The sequence below is a fragment of the Mustela lutreola genome, chromosome 10 (genome assembly GCF_030435805.1).
Source record: "Mustela lutreola isolate mMusLut2 chromosome 10, mMusLut2.pri, whole genome shotgun sequence".
In the NCBI taxonomy this organism is placed as follows: Eukaryota; Metazoa; Chordata; class Mammalia; order Carnivora; family Mustelidae; genus Mustela; species Mustela lutreola.
Genome location: NC_081299.1, coordinates 109,388,730 through 109,411,685, shown reverse-complemented (window position 1 = coordinate 109,411,685; position 22,956 = coordinate 109,388,730). Strand labels below are relative to the sequence as shown.

The following is a 22,956-nucleotide window of genomic DNA, read 5'->3' as shown; positions in this document are numbered from 1 at the left end:
CATCATTGTAACTGTATTAACTTGGATTCTCCCCAAGTTAAATAATATGGGACAGCAAAAAATTGTGAGAATCCAGGCCCCAAAATCCATATAATAATCTACATGTAACTTCTATAAACATTCAATGGCACATTATAAAAACAGAGAAATTAAAAAAATAAGAAAAACTAAATATATATATTCTCATATTTTCTTCCCATAACTCATCTTATGCACTCCTTTTGGAAACTGCATCTACAGAATAACACTCAGAAGATCATGTGTAGTAATTCCATATACACAGAAAACTTTCATCTCTGTCCCTAGCTAGCCATCTTGCAAATACTCAAATAGCTGCTGACAAAAAGTATCAGAAAGAGAATGTTAAAAGATTAATGATCTCTTTCTTAATGGCAGAAAAAAAAAAATCAAAGCACATGCCCTCTTATACCATGTACTACAGATGTTTTTAAAAAAATCTAGTCAAGAGAAATGGCACTAAATCATGTATGATATAAAGTTAGCATACTTTATTTTAAAATAAATCTAAATGTCAGTTTTTGAAACGACAAACAAATATTTTTAATCAGTAATTATTTAAAAGAATATCTTATTGTTCAAAAGAATGCATTCAAAAGCGTCTGTGACTGGATCCTGTTCTAGCGATATTTCCCGTTACATTACTCTCAGTTACATATTGTTAACACCCACTTTTCAAACAGGTCCTATGCTGCCATTTCTGCTCCTTTGTCCATGCTGGTGTTCTCTCCCCTTTCCTTTCCTCTTTATATTCTACCCATTCTTCAAAGGCCTATTGAAGATCCAGGTAAAACCTTAAGTGAATACCCTTCTCCATTACCCTTATGTCCCATGGCCAGAATTGGTCTCTCTCTCAGCTATACTTCCACAGAGCTTTATTTATACTTACATCCTTTAAAGTATTTATTATAGTCTTTCTTTTGGTATGGCTGTCTCTCAACTGTAAACTTCTTGAGGGCAGGGATATTGTCTTCTTGGGTTTTTATAGTCTCCATAGCAACTAGCACAATGTCTTTAACGTTGTAACTGCTCAATAAATATATACTGATTAAAATGAATACTCAGAAATGCATGTGAACATTTTAAAATAGAAATACAAGTAAAGTGACTTACAAATGATTCTTTGTACAAGGCCATATTTCAAATACAATTCTTGGTGGGAGGTGGGAAGAAGGGTGAAGGAGGAAAAAACCCCTGTGATATAAATGCTTAAGGGCATTAACCCTATCTGGCACTGTGAACAGAGTTTATTTGCTAACCCAATCCAAGAAACTTTAAGTCTTCAGAGAAAAAAAGGGCAGGAGGGGACTTTGAGGAACTAATACCCGCCGGACATTTATTAGTTAAAAATCTTATTTGGGGGAAAAAAATGACCAAAAACTAACTGAATAAAATCCTCCCTCTCCCCATAAAATAAATCTGTAGGCTTTTTTTGTACATTAGGAAATGTATATTCTCCGTTGCTTACCTGACGTTACTCCTGGGTTACAGCCGGAAACAAACAGCAGCCTGCGCTGTTTTAGGGGGACACCTGTTCCCCCACGTCCTAGTAGGTAAAAAAAAACTTCTCAGCCACGCAGAGATTACAAACTTCCTGATCCTTCGATGCAGAGAAGGAATAACACATCAGCTTCCTCAGGATCCCTAGGCAACCTACCTTGGTGTTTCTTCATTGGACCAATCAGAAACCGCCAAGGTTGAGTCCAGCCAATCGGAGCTTACAAGGGGAGGCTCTCCTCGGGCTATTGTGTTGCGATCCCGACAAACACCACCAAAAGGAGGCAGGTTTGGGTCAACCTGACAGCTGGTCAATCCAATGAAGTAACCTTCGTAGAAGAGAGGAAAGGGAGCTGCGCTCCCCACGCCCATTAAACCGGCCAATCAAAGCGTTCAGTGAGCTAGCGGAAGCTACAGATCTACAAAGGTTTTTGTTGGTCAAATCTCTGTAGCAGGTGTGTTAACTGTACCAGCGTATACTAGGACAATTAGGTGAGATGTGCTAGGATCCAAAAAAGCTCAGGACAAATAAACACTTTAAAATTGATTGTTTTCGAAAATTAGCTTGTCCTCAACTTTCCTGTTCCAGAAAAACCTGATCTGGGTCAGTTTGTGGACGTTTATTTGGTTTACATTAAACAGGTTAGGTGCATTTCTACCATTACGTACACACCAACTTTCTCTATTAGCGCTTCTCAATGGCAAACCTATGGGTAATCTATGTTTTATAATGCGGCTGCTAAAACTGCAAGAAGCAAACAGACCAAGTTTTAAGTCTTTCTTTTTTAAGGCAAAGGAAATGATCAAAGCTGAAACCAGGTCTCAGATTTCTCCCTAAACGCACCGTATCTTTCACACTACCACTCAAAGGTTCTGGGACGTGTGCTCAACTCTTGTAAAGCAGTATTTACCAAAATGATCTCAAAATTAGTACCCAAACATTTTCTACTAATTAAATAAAAATTAGAAGCCATGAAAGAGTCTAGATGCTGAAGAATATTTTATTTATGCTGCCCAAAATGTCAGACCTTAAAAATCAGTCCTCATTTTGCCTTGAAGTAAAAAAAAAAAAAAAAAAAAAAAAAAAAAAGTTAAAAAAGATAACCAATTTTTGATGGTATGTTATATATTACCGTGTTAGTACACTCTATCAAAGCACCAAAGAACATTGTTTTAATGACACAGGGACAAATAACCAGTTAAGTGTTACAGTTTTAACATAAGTAAAAAGTAAATTCCTACCAAAATTTAATAACAAAATGAACATTATTCGTTTTTAAAATTGGCTCTAGAGTGCATTAAAGGTTAATATATGTTTAAAGGAAGTATCTACCAAAATGGAAGACAGATCAATATTGAGTAGATAATGAGCAAAATCAATTATGACACTGGTACTTTTGGTTTTATCCAAAAGTTCTCTTGCATTGTCTCAGATAAGATTAAGGATCACAATATGACAGCTAAAAATTTATTTTTGTACTAACTGCTTAACACAATCTTTAAATTTTCACATGGCAAACACACGTTAAAATAGTAATACATTGTCCAGTAGTTGAAATGTTGAGAACTTCACAAACATGCAGAAGAAAAAATTAATTTTTATATATGCTCCTTTGGTTCACTAAACTTTCTTCTTTTTGGTACTGACTCTTGACTGGAAGAATCAAAGTGATGAAGGACCTGTCAAAAGAAAACAACTACTAAGGATACTTTTCAGCTTACATGTCTTTACTTTCAGATTTTTTTCATGTCTCTGAGATTTGTTTGTTCCATCCTTCCCTTTCTTTTTAAAATTATACATAGTATGACTATTTCCTACTAAGATAGAATACCTGTGTTCTTTAAAAAGTAGGGTAGGGGCACCTGGATGGCTCAGTGGGTTAAGCCTCTGCCTTCGGCTCAGGTCATGATATCAGGGTTCTGGGATCGAGTCCCGCATCGGGCTCTCTGCTCATGGAGAGCCTGCTTCCTCCTCTCTCTCTCTCTCTCTCTGCCTGCCTCTCTGCCTACTTGTGATCTCCCTCTGTCAAATAAATAAATAAAATCTTTAAAAAAAAAAAGTAGGGTAAATTTTATTACTGATGTATCTTCTGATGGCTGCTGTAGTATATACTTATAAAGTGTAAGGTCTTTATTCGGGTTGTTGGAGAAGTCAAAAACACAGATCTAACATTATGTCCTCAAAATATTAAAATATTATGGGGGGATAAGAAGGAAAAAAGATTTAAAAATGAGCTACAGATAATGAAACATGGCACCATGTAAGATTTAAATCATGTATTATTCTTTTTGTAACCCTGGTACTTAGCAGTGTCTGACTTAAACTTCCTTAAAGTATTCCTTTTTTTTTTTTTTTTAAGACTATTTATTTGACAGAGATCACAAGTAGGCAGAGAGGCAGGCAGAGAGAGAGAGAGGAGGAAGCTGGCTCCCTGCTGAGCAGAGAGCCCGATGCGGGACTCGATCCCAGAACCCTGAGATCATGACCTAAGCCGAAGGCAGAGGCTTTAACCCACTGAGCCACCAAGGCGCCCCATTTTTTTTTTCTTTTTTAAGATTTTATTAATTTATTAGACAGAGAGGTACAGTGACAGAGGGAACACAGGCAGGGGGAGTGGGAGAAGGAGAAACAGATTCCCCTGCCCAGCAGGGAGCCTGATGTGGGACTCGATCACAGAACCCTGGGATCATGACCTGAGCTGAAGGCAGATGCTTAACAACCGAGCCACCCAGGTGTGCCCCTAAGAGTATTCCTGAGTAACTCAACTTTGATTTTTCTAAAAAAACCTCTCTAATGATACAAATTGGATGATTTTGCTAAAAAAAAAAAAAAAATCAAAGCTTAATACACTGGGAAGACTTAATATATTAATTAATGAAGAGTCAGGTTATTTCATTCCCTTCTTGAGTTATGTAAATTGAAAAAAAATATTAACTATATTTTTGAGAATACCCCTTTAACGTTTGATTTTTTTAAAGCAGTCTTATTCAGTTGCCTAAATGTTAACCTACTAATAATACTAAAAATTCTAGTTGAAAAATATAAATATTTGGGGCACCAGGTGGCTCAGTCGTTAGGCATCTGCCTTAAGCTCCAGTCATGATCCCAGGGTTCTAGGATCGAGTCCCGCATTGGGCTCTCTGCTCTTCCTCCTTCTCTCTGCCTGCTTGTGATCTCTGTCTGTCAAATAAACAAAAAATCTTAAAGAAGAAAAAAAGATTTTAAAAAATTAAAAAAAAAAAGAAAAATTTTCTTTCTCTTCCTAAGGTACTAGGAGATGCTATTTTTTTTTTTTAAGATTTTTTATTTATTTATCAGAGAGAAGAGGGAGAGAGAGCGAGCACAGGCAGACAGAATGGCAGGCAGAGGCAGAGGGAGAAGCAGGCTCCCCGCCGAGCAAGGAGCCCGATTTGGGACTCGATCCCAGGACGACGGGACCATGACCCGAGCCGAAGGCAGCTGCTTAACCAACTGAGCCACCCAGGCGTCCCAGGAGATGCTATTTTTTATGGAACAAGTTGATTTGGTAACTTATTTGTACTTCACTTTTGTTCTCTCAGAAGTTGAGTTCAAATTTGTGGCCCAATTTTAGCTCTACGTAAATAAAATGGCCCTGGACATACTGATTTTAATTTTTTTAATAAATTCTTCCAACTTCTTCAAATCATTCATAAATCAGTAAATATTTACATAGAAAAAAACTAATAAACCTCACACATCTTATTTTAAAATCACCTCATTTTTTAGAAACAATTACATAAGAAAAAAAAGAAACAATTACATATAAACAAGATTTGGGTATCAGTACTTTGAGGTAATATCCAGGGATATTATCACATTTATCATTTAAAATTTAATCAAGGGGTTCTTGGGTGGCTCAGTCCATTAAGCATTCCATCTCTTGACTTTGGCTCACGTCAGAGCTCAAGGTTGTGAAACTGAGTCAGGCTCTGTGCTGGGAATGGAGCCTGCTTTAGATTTTTTTCTCTCTCCCTCTTCTAATCCCTCTCCCTCTCTAAAAAAATACATTAAATATATATAAATAAATAAAAATAAAATATAATCTATAGTAATGATGGTCTGATACTTGCCATTTTATTCAACCTGTATATTATCGTAAGACTTACTGTTCTCCCAGGTTCAAGTTGACTTCTCTTCCGATTTTCTTTAGAAGATTTTACTGGTTGATTTCCATTAGCCTCCACAAAGACGGAATAATTACTAATTGGTTATTTCTCAAAGAACAACCAACACTTGATTTTTTTAAACTATAGGCAACTATATGCAGTTTTTAAAAAAGGGTTTCCTGAGATATAATTCAGATGCTATACAATTCATTTATTTAAAAGTTTACAGTTCAATAATTTTAAGTATCAGAGTTGTGCACCCATCATTGTAGTCCATTTTAGAACACTTTCATCACTCCAAAAAGAAACCTGAGGCTGGTTGATTTGTTTCTTCCTTCATTCTCTTCTTTCTTTTAAAAATTATACCTAGTGTAATTATGTCCTACTAAGATAAGATACTTGGGTTCTTTGAATTTATTACTTCCTGATTCCCTCCTTCTCCCACTAGCTCTAAGACTTTCTCTCTCTCTATAGAAATCCCTATTCTGGACTTTCAGATAAGTAGGATCATATAATATGTAGACTTTTGTGACTGATTTCTTTCATTTAGCATGTTTTCAAGGTTTATCCATGTTGAAGCATACATTAGTACTTCATTCCTTCTGTGGCTGAATAATATTCCATGGTATAAATATACTACATTTGTTTATCCATTTGTTTATTGATGGATATTTAGGTTTCTTCCACATTTTGGCTATTGTTAATAATGCTATCTATGCAATTTTTAAAGTGAATATTGGATAATGACACATTATTAGCTGTCTATTACTATTCTCTAAAAGGAAATGCTTATTTTTTGATGTCAAAAATGTACTTTTCAATAACTTTCTTAGTGTACATACTATTAATTATTTTCACTTCTTGCCATTTCCTAACAATTCTTCAGCCATGATTCTCAAAATCAGGAGTACTGTGGCAGAGAGTTCATATCCAAAAACATAGGCAATTTCAGAAATTAATTTACGTCCCCAAAGTATCTTAATGTCTTATTACAAGAAAATCCTTCCTAATAATTTTTTTTTTAATTCTTGCTTTTCTCCCCATATCCTAGTAAAGGATACTCATCCTAAATAGAAGCTGCCTACAAGGCCATTTTGCTGCTAGCTGTACTAATTTTTGAAATTCTTTTATCTCTTGGTCTCATTGGCATCCTAGTTTGAATACTGCCTTCTACCAGTTCAAACTTCCTGTTGAGAATGTAAAAAAAGGGGACCTCCCGGCTCAGTTGGATGACCACAGTTCAAGCCCCAATTGGGGACAGAGATTACTGAAAATAATAAATAAAAACTTAAAAAAAAAAAAAAAAGACTGTGGGGAAAAAAAACACCGAAAAAAGGCACTATAATCAATAGTGTGCTGGTAAATGTTTAACTACTAGTTCTCTAGGAGTAACAAATCCTGTGTTGAGGTATTTGCTGACTTCCACGCTGTGAATATTCTCATCATGTCCAATTTCAAGCTACCAACATGATGTCACTGAATGAGGAGTTGGAAAGAAATGTCACTATACCACTGTTAGAGTGTGCTGTTTGTTTCCTAAATTTAGATATAATATTTTACGGAATGCTTTTTCTTCATCTTGGAAAGTTTGAGTAACTTAAAAGTCTAAAATAAAATGCAAATTTCCATTTAGCAAAAATAGAAAACTAACATAAACCAGTGGGTTTTTTGCTTAAAAGCATGAGATTCATTTTATGCAAAATATGTACAAAACATTAATTTTTAATGTCTTTTTAACAAGACAATTTATTTACAAGACAAAACATGAGAATATTTTGGCATTCGAGGCAATCTCCTTGGAATCTGGATGATGGTGTCATTTCTCAAAGCCTTTCCTGAATTCTCCTCTTTTATGTACTTTGAGTAAAATTCACCATTCTTTCCTTTGTTCCATGTAGCCTATTCAAACTGCTATCATGGCCCCCTATCATTGACCTCCAATTACTAAACTTTGAGCTAAGAGCAGGAACTATGTGTTATTCCTGTTATATCTCCAGCACCTAGTAAAGTACCTGACACGTAACAGGTACTTACCAAATTTTCGTCCAATAAAGGAAGGGTTAAGAAGCAAAATAAATTCACATGTGGGAAAAAGTTATAAGGTTAGAGTGGAAAAAAAAATCTAAAGGTACACTTACCATTTTATTCTGAAAGATTTTTCCACTTCTTGTTTTGCTTTCAGACACATCAAGTTCAGATGTTTTACAGACTAACTGTTCAACCTAGAAAATAATAACACAAAATCACATAATAAAAACTTTCTATAACATAATAATGGGGCTCCAAAATTCAGGAACTTAAAATCTAGGGTCTTATTATGTTAATGAAAACCATTAATTTTAAGTAGTTCTTACTGTCACAAAAAGTGCAAAGGCAAAGATAGTGAAACTGATACTGTATATAATTGATCATTCACTGAACTGAAAAAAATCCCAAATGATCATCAGGCACTGAACTACTCTTCCAAGAGATAAGAACTTAAGCTCACTCCCACTGGAGAAAGGGGAAGTGCAGAGGAACATAGACAATAATCAGTCCCATTATTTTCAAGTTCTTTTTATCTAAATGTTATATCAAGATTTTATTGTCTATGGAAAACAAAATTAATCATGTCTGCTCCAGGCAACAAAAAGTATTATATACTCCATTTGTAAATACAAAAGGTGGTGGAATAATTACTTAAGATTCTCTGAAATTCTGAAATTTTATGAACAGTATTTAGGTTTAGTACTAAATAAATTGACTTTAATAATATACTTAAAACTTTTCAACATATACTTTTTTTAAAAAAAGATTTTACTTATTTATTTGACAGAGATAGCAAGAGAGGGAATACAGCAGGGGAACAGGAGAGGGAGAAACAGGCACCCCGCCGAGCAGGGAGCCCTACTAGGGCTCTATCCCAGGACCCTGGGACAATGACCTGAGTATTAGGCAGACGACTAATGACTGAGCCATCCAGATGGCTCAGCATATACTTTTCAAATTTTGTTAAAAAAGCATTCTTAAGACCTAATTTTCTTCTAAAAGACCTTGAATATAATAAGGAAACCTGAAAATTAACTGAATAAACATATAATATTCTTCTGAAAAAAAAAAAAAAGCTAAAAGTCAGTGGAATTACCAAATTTGTACCTGAGAATGAGAAATTGAAAGATCTAGACTTTCTTTAGACCTCATAATTTCATCTTCCTCACAAACTAAATTTGGTTCTGTTAAAAAAAAAAAAGAGTTAAAATGGCATAAAATTGAATTGGAAGTGAATCAATCTACATTTTCATTAATTTCTTACCTCCAAGATCAGAAGATCCAGGGGGTTTCTTCTGCTCTTCCATTTTAGTTTCAAGGTCAAAATCATCCTACATAATTACATGAAGAAAAAAATGGACTCATTCAAAAAAGCAATTAAAACAACTGGGTAGAAATATTTATGAACAAATGTGTTTTACATGAAGGTTAAATATAACACACCACTGCAACTGTCTTACACTTGGTAGAAATAAAATCCTAGAATTACCATAACAAGGTACCATATTTATCCAGACAAAGTATAAACTACTACTTTACGTTGCAGGGTCATTTTAGGGACAAATATACAATTTTCTCAAAAAATACATAATGGTTCTAAGAACCCTTAGTTTTTACTATTGTTTGAGGGCAATGAATTAGACAAGTTCATACAACTACTACTTCTATATCTCCAGAATTTTTTTACAGATGTTATCACACACTTGAATAAAAAATGCCCCAACCCTCTTCAGGGAGTTAGTAAAGAATAAAATTTATCAGTCATAGTATGGTAGAAATAGTAACAAGTTTAATGTCTACTTTATAATTATTTTTCTCTTTGTGACATACATCAACAAGCTTTAAATATTTTAAGAATGCTACATAAATCCCAGCTATACTTGTTTATAAACCATCACTGGGATTTAGGTTTTGAGAAGACTTCTTTGACTAAACTGGTTGAAAACTGAATTTTCTATTTGTTAGGATGTGGCAGAGCCTGAATTAAAAAAGAAAACTCTATACATAAGTACTGAGATTATAATTTAGAATAAAATGAGGTAACAGAACAACAACAAAGATTAGATTAAGAAACAACCATGTTAATGTGAAAGATTTCCTGGGATTGAGTAATTACAACAACAAAAAAAAGACTTTTTAAATATTTTTATTCATCCATTCATTTAGCCAATATTGAGAATGCACACTGTACACACTTAATGTGGTAGGCACAGGAGGATTACAAAGAAGAAACACAGTTTTCCTGCCTTCTGGGAACTTCCTGTCTGCTTCAGGACAGTGACTTTGCAGGCCCCAAGAAAGTTCAAGCACAGGTCTAAAATGAGCATCTAGTGGGGGTATTGGTAGAAAGGATTTCAACATTAGTTAGGCAATTGGAGTAGTTCAGTGGTTCAAATTATGCTCCAGACCAAAGAGTTTCCTCAGAGTTCACTACAAGGGTAGTTGAGGTGATGAGAGTCTGGGCCTTCAAGACCTTTCCCTGCTTCATTCAGAATAGTTGTGCTTTTAAACTTCTGAGAATAGTGTTTGTACCAAGGGAAAAATTTTTTAAATGAAAAGCTGGTACCTTCTTTAAGGTCCCTACTAACCTTGAATTTATGATTATAATACAGTATTTATACAAATATCACTGAGAACTATTAGTCTTCAGAATTGAGTCAAACATTTGTTACTATTATACTTTATAACTTTAAAATGTACTGACACTTATATAATGCTCCTGTTCATCTTCTATATCATCTTTGTCCATGAGAATTTTTTGAAGTGGTGTTTTTAATTGTTTTGGTGATAATATAGCTGAATCAATATTTTCCATTCGTTCTTTTTCAGTAGTTACTTTTACTTTGAAGGTGTGAAAAGGTGTTGGGACTTCTCCCACATTTAAGTACATAGGCTCCCCTTCAAATATCACTCCTTCACAATCACCATCCTTAAAACCAGGAGGCTGGTAGTCTGGGGGTGTAACTGCGAAAAGTAAGTATAAGCTGTGATGTTCATGAAATTGAAGAGAACATAATAATAATAATAATAATAATAATATAATAAATACAGATTGAAAACATTTCAAATACTATAAAAGGCAACCTTTTTTTTCTTCACTTGACTGACTGTTGACCTTGAATAAGTTATCTATCATCCTTGATTTGGTTTTCTCATCTGTGAAATGGGGATAATAATAGTACTTACCCCATTGGGTAGGGTATTAAATGAGTTAAAGTGTGTTAAATCCTCAGACCAGAATTGGCACAATGTAAGTTGTCAATAAATGTTAGTTGTCATTATTGTTGTTGCTTTATGTTCTTCTAGAAGATACTACACATGTAAAATACATATTTCAGATATATGTATATCCTTAACAAAACACAAATAAGATCATACTGTTTGATACCTAGCTGGTTTTTTAAAAGATTTTATTTATTTGAGAGAGAGAGAGAGCGAGCGAGCATGTGTGTGGGTGTGCATGTGTGCCAAGGAGAGAGTTTGAGGATGGGGAGAAGCAGAGGAAGAGGGACAAGCTGACTGGTGCTGAGTGTGAAGCCCAAGTGGGGCTCTATCTCACAACTCTTGAGATCATGACTTGAGCCAAAATCAAGAGTCTGAGTTTTAACTGACTTACCCACCTAGGTGCCCTATACTTAACCTAGCTGTTTTTAACCTTTCTTTTTAATCCATTTTTAATATTCCTTGGATAAATTAGGAGTGCATTCTTTTTAATAAGAAGCAGACTTCTCTCTCAGCAGAAAGCCCAATGTGGGGCTCAATCCCAGGACCCTGAGATCATGACCTGAGCCAAAGGCAGGATTAACTAAGTCGCCCAGGCGCCCCTGAATCTTTCTTTTTCAAATGCTGATATTAAATGAAATTTTTATAATTTCAAAAATTATATTACAGTTTGAGGTGCTTAAAATCATTTAGGATGGGGGTGCTTGCGTGGCTCAGTAGGTCATGATCTCTGGGTCCTGGGATCGAGTCCCACATTGGGCTCTCTGCCCGGCAAGGAGCCTGCTTCCCCTCTCTCTCTGCCTGTTTGTGATCTCTCTCTCTCTCTCTGTCAAATAAATAAATAAAAATGTTTTAAAAAATCATTTAGGATCGAAACTAATTGTTTCAATAATAAAACATATATGTAACAACAGAATGTATTATAAGTGGTACCTTCATCGTAGTAGAAAAGTTTCATGGTCAAACAAACATCATTAGGTAAAGGTCCCAGATTTTGCATTAGAATATAAATCTTGCGAATCAGGAGAATACTTGCTTTCTTGGTGTCAGCAGATGACATACTAGATTCACTGTTTTGGTTTTTACTATAAGAGAATCACACATTAATTTCTTTTATGACACCCATGGCTTCTAAAAACAATTTTACATCATACTATTTGAGATTCTTATTCCTATTATATCATTAAGTTCTTAAGTTGAAAGTCACCATAAAGTGTGTTTTAATGTCACTATTATTAAAATCCAGTATCACTAATATTATTATTAATAATGTTATAAATTAATAATTTTATTTACATTAATATGAATTTTATATCAGATGTTTAAAGGAAATGAGTGAAGGACTTTAATTACATTTCTAATCACTCAAGCATACATAGCTTTCTTACTCTTTGGCTCTGTTTCACAATTAAAATAGTATATAATTAGCCACACAATCTGGGCTTGCAAAAAGCTGCTCAAAAGGAATTTTGTACAGCCACACCTCAATGGTTAATTGAGGATGTTTGAGAAGTTTCAGAATTAATCTTGAAGTTTAGCAATATAGTATTAATATAAGTAAGTGGTAATCTGTATTACAAAAGGGAAATGATAAAATACCTTATGAAGTCCATGACTGGTCCATTACTAGTGTACTTGAATTTAAATTGGTAACATTCTGAAATTGTCTTAAATAGAAAACATTACAGTTATGTATTTGATATACAGTGCTGGTGGCCAAGTAGCTAAATACAGCTGATGTATAACTCTTAACATTGATTTAATAGTTTTTTTATGCAATGTTAATCCTTAATGGTCAACTGAAACTTTCAAGTCCTAATAGTAAATTCCCATGATTTGGGATTTGGGGCTTCAGTCTCAAGAGAGATGTATATTCTCCCACTAATTGCAATGTATATTATATATCCCAGAGGGAAGGAACCCCTTAGGAGGCAGGTAAGAGGGGCAGTATTATCTCTTACTCAAGCAGAATGGCTTTAAGCACAGGACTTAAATCCTTGCTATATGTAACCAGAAGCAAGTTATTTAAGCCTTCTAGGTTTTAGTTTCCCCAGCTAATAATAGGGCCTGAAAATAGTACCTATGTCATTGGTGGTTGACAATTTTTAGCAAATAGGATAATTTATATAAAGCTCTTAATAAAAGTGCCTGGCATACCAAACAATCATAAATATTAGTGAATCAGCAAGCTACTCTTGTAAGAAAAAATGTTGAACTATATAAAACATCTGAAACTAAAAGAATATTTTCTGAACAATTAGTTAGCTTCTGAACAATCAACTAATTCACAGCTCATGAGATTTTCTTTGTCACCATGGACACACATGCTTTCTTTACATATCAGTACTCTCACAGGAAGGGGAATCAGCTCTCTCTCTCTAAAAACAATCTGCTTCTCCATGACTGAATGAATATATTGTAATAACGATAGTGCAATGTTTAAAGCACCAAGATCATGGGCTGGCCTTCATAGGTTCCAAATTCTTGTTCTGCCACTGTGACCTTGGCAAGAAACCTTGTATCTAGGTTTCCTTACCTATAAAGTGAAGATGATAATGGTAGCAATCCCTTCTTTAATTGTCAGATGAACAAGTGGATGTGACAGGATTGGATGAATATTCAAAGTTCAAGGATAAGTATCACATTTTTGTCAAACTCAACCCCTTTCATAATTTTATAAAAAGAATGTTACATAAAAGCACAAGTTAGGAGACTTAGGTTATTTCTAAGGGGTTTTGGATTTGTGGCCCAGGATCTCTCTGGTAGCAAGCATATTAATCTGTTTAAAAATAACAATACAAACCTTGTCTTACCTCAAAAAAGCCTTTATGAGGTTCAAATGTGAAAATATATGTAAGAGTGAATATCATTAAAAGCATAAGATAAAAAAATTAAAAGGAAAAAAGCACAAGATATTATTATAATTTATGTTATTTTTAGATGTTAGAGATATTATGTTTCTTTACTAACTTAAGCATACCTACCCGAGGGTCTTCTGGATTGGTGTATACCTATTTAAAAATAATTTACAATTGAGTTATATAAGTCTAAGTATTCAAGGAGAACTAAATTGGATATTTAGACTAAACTATTAAATGGATTCAGCAAAACAAAATATAAAATGACCCCCCAAAATATTAATTTGTTACTTTTTTCCAATAAATAGATCATGTGTTTGAATAAAGTGACACATCAATTGCTGGTTTTAGTGTTATTTAAATAAGCAAGGACAGTCTTTAAGAAAGAACATACAATTTAAAAATACTTACAGCTAGAACAACCATCCTTAGCTGAAATAAAAGAACAAAAATCTTACTTTTACTCTATGAAATATTTTTTCTTGATGGATCACAAGAATTGTCTTATTTCAACATTTATTCCTAATAAGAAATAATCTTATTTCTTATATTATAAGAAATAATCTTATAATAATTTATTCCTAATAAGAAATAATCTTGCAGAAAATATGATGTATATAAAGCAAAACCTTGGATGTCCTTCCTTATTCCCCCAAATATCTATTTCTAGTTGACTTACTAAAGGTTGACATTCATGTCATTGACATAAGAAAATACATGCATTTCTGCCAGTTACAAGGAAAATATATATTGTGAAATAACATCGAACCCTTACAATGTAAGAACTGATCTTGAAAAGAGAAAAGCAGAGTTCAGGATTCTGCCTTTTTTTTTTTTTAAGATTTTATTTATTTATTTGACAGAGAGAGATCTCAAGTAGGCAGAGAAGCACGCAGAAAGAGAGGAGGAAGCAGGCTCCCTGCTGAGCAGAGAGCCCAAAGTGGGGCTTGATTCCAGGACCCTGGGATCATGACCTGAGCCAAAGGCAAAGGCTTTAGCCCACTGAGCCACCCAGGCACCCCTGACGTTACATTTCTATTTGAAACTTTCAAATGTTTTTTATTTGCACTTAAAATAAAATCCAAACTCCTTACCTATACACACTTCTGAATGCTCTGGCCCTGCCTATCTCCTCAGGCTCCTCTAAAACTATTCTCCCTCCCTTACTACTCATTGCATTCTATTCCCATTCACACTGTTCCTCTTTGTTCCTTGAACTCTCTCAACTCCCCCTTCAACTCTTTGTATTCGTGTTCTGTCAGGAATATTCTCTCCCAAAGTCAATGCCTGGCTGGTTTCTTCTCGATCAAGTTTCAGCTTAAATGTCATCTGATGAAGTTCTAGAACCTAGGTGAGTTTCGGTGGGCTGACAGCCTCGTGCTCCCTTATCATCACCTACTCAGGACCACCCTATTTAAAGTTACCCCACCTCTCCACCTGCGACACACTTTCCTTCAATATTTTATTGGCTTTTAACACAATTGGAAATTACCTGAATTACTTGTTTTATTGACTGTTTTCCCACTAGAGAAGGGATCCTCTTTGTCTCGTTGACCACCTGGAATATGTGTCTAGCACACAGCAGTCACTCAGTATTTAATTAGTATTAAATATTTAATACTTTAATAAGGGAGGTTAGTGACCAGAAATAAAATTTTCTTTTTTACAATTTTGTTTAGAGCTTGACTTTTTTTATATGTGCTGATATAAACATGCTAATACTCTACAGTAAACACTTTTTAATTGGAATTTCCTTATTTAGAATTTGTGACAATTTAAACTAGATTACACAGAAATTTATTTTTGAACTCTCACGAAGAAATAATTTATTAAATTATTAGTATAAACAAAATTGTAGGAGGCATGTGAAACTAATAAATGAATTATTTTAATTCATTAAGTTTTTATAAGTTAATATGCATTACTAAAACAAATACATGTCAACAATTAAAACAGGCTTGGCAAATTTGTTAAGTATTAACTCTATTAGTTTAAACTGAGTTAAATATTAGTCTTTAAAATGTTCAAATGTTCAAACTTTTGAGTAATTTGGACTGTCCTATGCACAAGTTAGTTTAAATTAAAGTTTTACTTTGCGGTAATTGCTGTTACATTTGTGGAGTATAAACTGTAGGAGAGAAAAGATAAGGAGATACTGACTTACGTATTTTTTTTGCAAAGCATCGTAGCATCCTAGCATCCTAAAAAATAACAAAGGATTCATAACAAAGCACTGAATGCACTTCCAGAAAAAAACTCTTTTAATTCTTTTAATAAGTTTTCCATGTTATCTCATTACTAACATAAATTTTCTTGTTATTCTTTTTTTTAATAAGATTTTTTTTCTTTTAAGCAATCTCTATACCCAGTGTGGGGCTCAAACTTACAACCCTGAGATCAAGAGCCACATGTCCTAATGACTGAGCCAGCTCGTCTCCCTAAAGTTCCCTTCTTATTAACCATCTTAAAATAATAAAACAAAACAAATAGTGGCAGAAATATAAAATGTTGATAGAGGATGGTTTGGGATAGAAGGTAAAATATCTGACAGCTACTTGTGGGGAACACTAATAGGAAAATGAATTCTGTTCACATGGAGCACAGAATAAAGGAAAATTTTAAGGCAAAAATCCAAAAATGGTATCTAGTATTGAAAAGGGAATTACTAAAATTAGGTTAAACACTGAAAGGTATCCAAGGTATAAAAAAAGAATGTGATTTAAGAAAAAAAATAATTTAATATCATTAGGTATTCTTTTACTTACCACTTCACTAACTGTGTAGATCCTGGACAGTTTTTATCTTCTCTCAGAATTTTGACACAAAGATCTAAACACCAAAATTATATAAATATAGAGTTGCTTAAGATTAGTAAATGACTAGAAATTTAACTGAAGATTATTTTCTTTAGCTGTGTATTAGAGGTATATTATATTATTAAATAGCAATGAACTTCCAGATGATTGATATTAATATAATTTAAAAGAAGAAATGTTTTATGGAAACAAAGAATATTTTTTTCCTTATTATAAAATGACACCATAATGACTAGGATCATGTTAATGGGTAGAAAAAAAATTATTAAAAGTTATAAAATATTTAAAGTCAGATATAATGCTTTCACACCATCATTATCCAAGAGTCTTAGTATTTGCAGGTCCTTATCCCAATTAAATACTTGCAAAAGACCAAGAATTTAACTGGCAGAAGACCAAGAATTTAGTTACCAGAGATAGAGAACTTTCCTGCAGGAAAGCAACAGGTAATACAATGGAAAGTACTGAGATTTCTATCTCGGGTTCCTTATCTGAAAAATAGGGATAATGTCTAACTCATAGGCCTATAATATGAATTAACAAGATATAATACATAACATAGCACTTCACATATTGCCCAGCACATAGTTAGCACTCAGAATTAGGTATATACTATGACCTGGGTAATGAATGATTACTGTAGTATAAATAGACTATATTATTTTTACTTCCTTAAAATAACACAACACATACTAACTACCACTGTACAAAGCTATTAATAATAGTATACTTTTATCTACATATTTGTCATTATAAGAGTAATGTCAGATAAAATTAAACTTGAGAAATTGAGGAAAAAATATTATGATTAAGTGCATCCAAAGGTATTAAATATACTTTTAAAAGATTTATTTCAGTGAGAGAGAGAGAGCGAGTGTACAAGGGGGAGGGGCAGAGGGAGAGAAATTCAAGCTGACTGCTGATTGCTAAGCCCCTAGTGGGAACAATCTCACGACCCTGATACCAGACCTGAACTGAAACTTAAGAGTTGGATGCTGAACCGACTGCACCACCCAGGCACCCCTTGAATATACTTTTAAAAAACCACTTAGTCCACACAAAAACTTGTACACGAATGTAACATTATTTATAATAGCCAAAAAAATTGGGTGCCTGGGTGGCTCAGTTGGTTCAGCGTCTGACTCTGATTTTCGCTCAGGTCATGATCTCAAGATTGTGAAATCGAGCTCCATGTCTGGCTCCAAGCTCAGTGTGGAGTCTGCTTGAGATTCTTTCCCTATGCCCCTCCCCGCTCCTGCTCATGGGTGCTCTCTCTCAAATTAAAAAAAAAAAAAGAAAGAAAGAAAAGAAAAGAAAAAGAAAAAATATAAATAGCCAAAAAGTGGAAACAACTGAAACAAAGGTTCTTCAACTGATGAATGAATAATTGAAATGTGGTATATCCATATAATGGAATATTATTCAGCAATAAGAGAATAAAGTACTAATTCACGTTGCCATATCAATAACCTTAAAAACATTAGGTGAGAGAAGCTGATCACAAAGGACTAGATATTGTATGATTCCTTTTACATGAAATATTCAAAATAGGCAAATCCATAGAGATAGAGAGCAGATTGGTGGATGTCTAAGACTGGGGAGGTAGGGGAACTGGAGAGCCATTTAGTTGGTTATGGAGTTACCTTATGGATTAATGAAATGTTCTAAAATTGACTGCGGTAATGATTGCACACCAATTTGAATACACTAAAAATCATGCAACTGTGCACTTTAAATGCATGAATTGTCAGGTATGTGAATCATATCTTAATAAAGCTATTATTAGAAAATCTCTAAGTAAAAATTAGTTTTATCTATTATTTTTTCTTATTTTATTTAAATTTGATTAACATAAATATTATTAGTTTCAGAGGTAGAGTTCAGTGATTAATCAGTCTCACATAATACCCAGTGCTCATTACAACACAGTGTGCTCTCCTCAATGTCCATCACCCAGTTACCCCACTCACCAACAACCTCAGCAATAAACATTACATCTAAAAAAATTGAAACAAACAAAATATATACATGACATTACCATCTAGGTATCTTGTTCCATAAGCACATTCAGGAAATATTCCTCTCAAATATGTGATACAGGATACTGAAACTGCTAGGAGCCTCTTCACTAACACTAAAGACTGTTGCTCTGTTGATATCTTATTGGGAAACACCAGTGCACTCTAAATTCAAGGAAAATTTAAACATATCATTTAGATTTATTAAAAATAACATCTTCCAGAACTTTGAGTAGATCTAATTTTGCATAAGCATGATACTTTCCCAAAGAATTCTAACAATTAAAAAAAAAAAAATCCTAGCCATAGTAGTTAGTAAACCCCAGAAAGTCAGAGTGGCTTTTAAGATGTGAGGGTAATTCCAGGGTTGCCGCTTAAAGGTAAAATGCAAAAAGTAGTTAAAAATCATGTCAAAAATCCTCCTGCAGCTGACTGCAAGCACATGATAGATAACACTTCTTTTCTCTTTAGTTGCCAACTAGGTTTGACACAGGTAACTATAACACAAGAACTGTGCAACGATGAGAATTTTATCTTTGTGAAGCATGTACATTCATTTCCTAGGAATGGACTGCTAAATCGCTTCTTGGCCTTTTGGCTAAGATCAAGTGTAGGAATGGACTGCTAAGAATGATAATTTCATCAAAGCAAGAGAATAGCATTTATTCACACCTTATCTAAATTGAATATGAACCAATTATTTAATTCACTGCATCAAATATCTACTATAATTCTCCACTGACTCTATAAAGAGTTGATTCTAACTTTAGAATATAAAAATAATTGAGACTTCAATAAACAATAAAATTAGCTAAATTAGCATATATTAAAGTATATGAAATCATACCATGGAAGTTCTTTGCAATTGTGCAGTGGCCATCTTCGGATAAAGTTTTTTCTTTAATTCAACCTTATGATACAAATAAAAGCTTTAACTTCAGATCCTATTTTTATCCCTAACATTTATAGTTTATTACATGTAAAGTCAGACTTTTTTATGTGAATAATTTCATGTAAATAAATTTTACATAAACAAATCGATGTATTCAAGCATTGACTACATGGTTACGGTTAGGTAGGTATTAAGTAATGAAAACTGCCCTTGCCAAACTCTTTAAAGTAATCTTAAGTTTTTTGTTCTGGGTGTGTCTGTGAGGGTGTTGTGGATGAGATCAACATTGGAGTTGCAGGACTGAGCAAAGCAGATTGCCCTCCCTAGGGTTAACAGGCCTCACCCTGTCAACTGAAGATCTGAATGAAACACAAAACCTGAGTAAGAAGGAACTCCTCCTGCCTGTTTGCTATGCTGGGACATCTGTCTTTTCCTGCCTTTGGACTTAAATTGAAACTTTAACTCTTTCTTGGGTCTCCAGCTTGATAACTGCAGATCTTGGGCCTTTTAATTGTGTGACTAATTCATTATAATAAAGATCTTTCATATATGTATACCTAAAAACACCCCAAAAAACAAAAACAAAACAAACAACGGTGGGGACGCCTGGGGGGCTCAGTCCGTTAACTGTCTGTCTTCAACTCAGGCTCCGGTCAGGATCCTGAGGAGCCCCTCTCTCCTCTAGCTCCCTGCTCCCTTCTCCTTCCTCCTCCCCCTTCTCTGCTCCCGCTCCCCGCTCTCCTGCTCTCCTGTGTGCTCTCTCCCGCGCTATTTCTCTCAAATGAATAATAATATCAAAAAAAAGTCTTTAAAAAAAAAAAACAAAACAAGAAAGAAAGAAAATGGGAAAAAAAAATCCTGAATTTTTTGTTTTAAATTTGTAGTTTCAAAAGGACCGAATCTGGTAAAGATCCTTTACTGAACTTCAGCATGGCTCTCAGTATAACAACATAGTGTCCTACTCTGTGGAACAACCGCAAAAGAGGAACAGAAAATATTCCAGATTTTGGCTGATTCTGATTTCTCAATTACGACTGATGTTTTCACTAAGTTTCAGTTTTTTTGGTCCCCAGTTTCACTTTTCTTAAGCAGAAAATCCAACTGGAAGAGGTCCCAGAAGAGACAATTTACTGTTTTACCTGATCCTGACGAAACCTGGACGAGATGCCAGAGTTAACCTCGTCTCAAGAACCTCTGGTGAGGAGTAAGTAGGTCTACATTCCACCCCCCACCCCCATGTTTCACCATTAAGTCTTTAAGGAACTTAAAAGTAGTTGGGAGGTTTCAAAAAAAGAGATTAAAAAGCAAAAAACAAACACGAAAGAAAACAAACAAACAAGCAAACAAACATATACATTACGGAACGTCTGAGGACTGGCACCAGCGACCACGAAACCTGCACCACGCAGCACGCACTCTGTGGGAGGCGCAGGCGTCTTCCCTCAACCGTTGCCCTCACAGGCGCGGCAGCAGCGTTGTGACCTCCAGGCAGTTTCCCGCCAAGAGCCGCGCAAGGCGCTCTGGGAATCCCGAGAGGCTGAAGAGCCAGTCTCTGTCAGAGAAATGCCAGATTGCCAGTAGGCAAAGCTTAAGTAACGGCATGTGCCAAGCCTTTCCAAAATACTTAGCTTTCCTAAGGTGACTAAAGTGTTCTCAACCGCCGTTTAATTAACCCTGTTAATTTCTGATTGTTTTCTATGATTTTCTTACTGGATCTGCCACAAATGCATTCCATTCCCACCTTAGTCTCCTGTGTCTTCAGGAAACCAGGTACTCTGGCAGTCTCTACTTAGATATTTCTACTTTGCTGTCTGTGGGGACAGTGGAGAGCTTCAAGGGTAGTTAATATCTCATTTAGAAACAATAATAAAATCAGAGCTGGTCTGTAGTTGGAGATTGCTGAAGAGTACAAGCTGTTTACAAATTGTTTTATGTCCGAATAAGTTGTGTTAGCAGTGTAAACATAATTATTCATTAACTTCGATATGTCTGCATACCCAGTTAGAAAACAGCCGCCCCAGTAAGAGAAGATTTACCCAGTGTCAATCAGGAGAAGCTTTTTTTCAGTCAAAAATTGTGAAAATCCCCTGGTCTAATAATCATTTTGCTTTATAGTTCTCTCATGCCTGAAGTTCACAAGCTGCTTTCAAAATTCACTTATTCTTCTATCTTATTCCTACTTTCGTTCTTCTAAGACCTTTATCTTAGGAGGAAAACACAAGTATTTCTCCGATTTTTAGAGATGAGGAAACCGTTTCAGGTAAATTTGGTTTCCAAAACCAATTTCAGCCTTGCCAGAGGGGGAGCCATGACACCACAATAGTGACACATTAGGTTTATGATTTGGTACTTTGTATTAAATTTACTTTTGAGTTATTAACAACTATAGAAAAAATGAAAAAGTAAATAGCTTATCTAGAATCACAGAATCAGAATAATGCTCTAGGGAATGAATAATTTATATTTTCTTAGAGTCTCTGACTGGACCTATGAATTTAACTAACAACAACAACAAAAAAAAACAGATTGATAGGAGAAAACATACAAATTTTAATTATATCTTCTTTAATTGTATCTTTGCACCTGGGAGTCTTCAGAAGATAAGTTAAGACCCAAGGAAGCAGAGCTGAATGCTTATATACTGAGTTGGACAAAAAATAGTAAATTGTGAAAATATGACTAGGCTAAGGGCTCGGGCTGGAGCAGTTACATGAGTGAAGTAACTAGAAAGATGGGGTTAGATTAACAAGGTTGGTTTGTATAGATTTATCTTGGCCTTGGCCTCCTGCCCTTGGTGATGAGAATTTCTCTTTCTTTCTGATATAGGGAGGGTATTTTTCACATGGGAATTTTATCTCCTGCTTTTAAGAAAAGGAAGGCGAATCAGAATGTCCTCTTCACAGCTACTATTTTTCAAGTGCTTTTAACTCAAAATAGTCAGTATGCTAAACCAGCATTCTTTGGGTGCTGTGTTCTGAACTCCTTCAGTACAATCAGTAACTACTGATTTAACTAACTGTATCACTGACTATATTTTGAGGATGAGAGTGGAGAAATGGGTGGTGTTGATGCAAGACGTCCAAAACATCGATTACCATAATAGTAAGTAGATACCATTAAAAAGAGCAATACTAGAAACCTGAAGGTAAATACTAAAAGAAACAGCTAAAAGTATTTAAAAGTATTACTGGTTTTAAAAGTAATTGGTAAAGGGATGCCTGGGTGGCTTAGTCACTTAAGCATCTGTCTTTGGCTTAGATCATGATCCCAGAGTCCTGGGATCTAGTCCTGTATCAGCCTCCTTGCTCAGCTTTTTCCTCTGCCTGCCTCTCCCTCTGCTTGTGTGTGAGTTCTCCCTCGCTCTCTCTCTCTCTTTCTCTCTCTGTGACATAAACTCTTTAAAAAAAATGTTGATTAAGAGAATGGAAAGTTAAGCTTTTACAGATACTCACTATAAAACAAACAGTTCAGTTATGCAT

At 34.7% G+C, this 22,956-nt stretch overlaps 2 protein-coding genes and 1 non-coding gene across 11 annotated transcripts in view; 1 reads left to right on the top strand and 2 right to left on the bottom strand.

Moving 5' to 3' along the window:
- GOLPH3L (golgi phosphoprotein 3 like) overlaps positions 1–1,683 on the bottom strand; it is a 43,024-nt gene extending 41,341 nt beyond the window's left edge. The window contains exons 1-2 of one of the 2 annotated variants that reach the window (XM_059137515.1): positions 1,487–1,683; positions 908–1,044 (exon numbers count right to left, since the gene is read on the bottom strand). The gene's annotated coding sequence lies outside the window, so the exon portion shown is untranslated. The remainder of the gene's footprint in view (positions 1–907; positions 1,045–1,486) is intronic. The other variant, XM_059137514.1, reaches the window with a different exon arrangement.
- Positions 1,684–2,588: 905 nt separating this feature from the next.
- HORMAD1 (HORMA domain containing 1) lies at positions 2,589–21,028 on the bottom strand. 8 transcript variants are annotated; one of them, XM_059137505.1, is made up of 15 exons: positions 20,833–20,981; positions 19,433–19,495; positions 18,606–18,750; positions 16,517–16,580; positions 15,916–15,952; positions 14,163–14,183; positions 13,878–13,904; positions 12,493–12,560; positions 11,827–11,978; positions 10,376–10,635; positions 8,936–9,002; positions 8,779–8,855; positions 7,782–7,865; positions 5,644–5,715; positions 2,589–3,195 (listed from the first exon to the last, which is right to left on the bottom strand). In XM_059137505.1, exons 2-15 carry the CDS (start codon positions 19,463–19,465, stop codon positions 3,115–3,117), a joined length of 1,188 nt encoding a protein of 395 aa, XP_058993488.1. In that variant the 5' UTR covers positions 19,466–19,495; positions 20,833–20,981; the 3' UTR covers positions 2,589–3,114. The 8 variants fall into 8 exon arrangements, with proteins under 8 accessions (XP_058993488.1, XP_058993492.1, XP_058993493.1 ...); XM_059137509.1 differs by lacking the exon at positions 19,433–19,495 and adding an exon at positions 15,244–15,322; XM_059137510.1 differs by lacking the exon at positions 19,433–19,495 and adding an exon at positions 15,244–15,322 and having other exon boundaries at positions 20,838–20,981.
- Positions 19,164–19,349, top strand: LOC131810736 (U2 spliceosomal RNA). The gene has a single exon (XR_009345708.1). It is a non-coding gene; the product is annotated as a U2 spliceosomal RNA (small nuclear RNA).
- Positions 21,029–22,956: the final 1,928 nt, after the last annotated feature.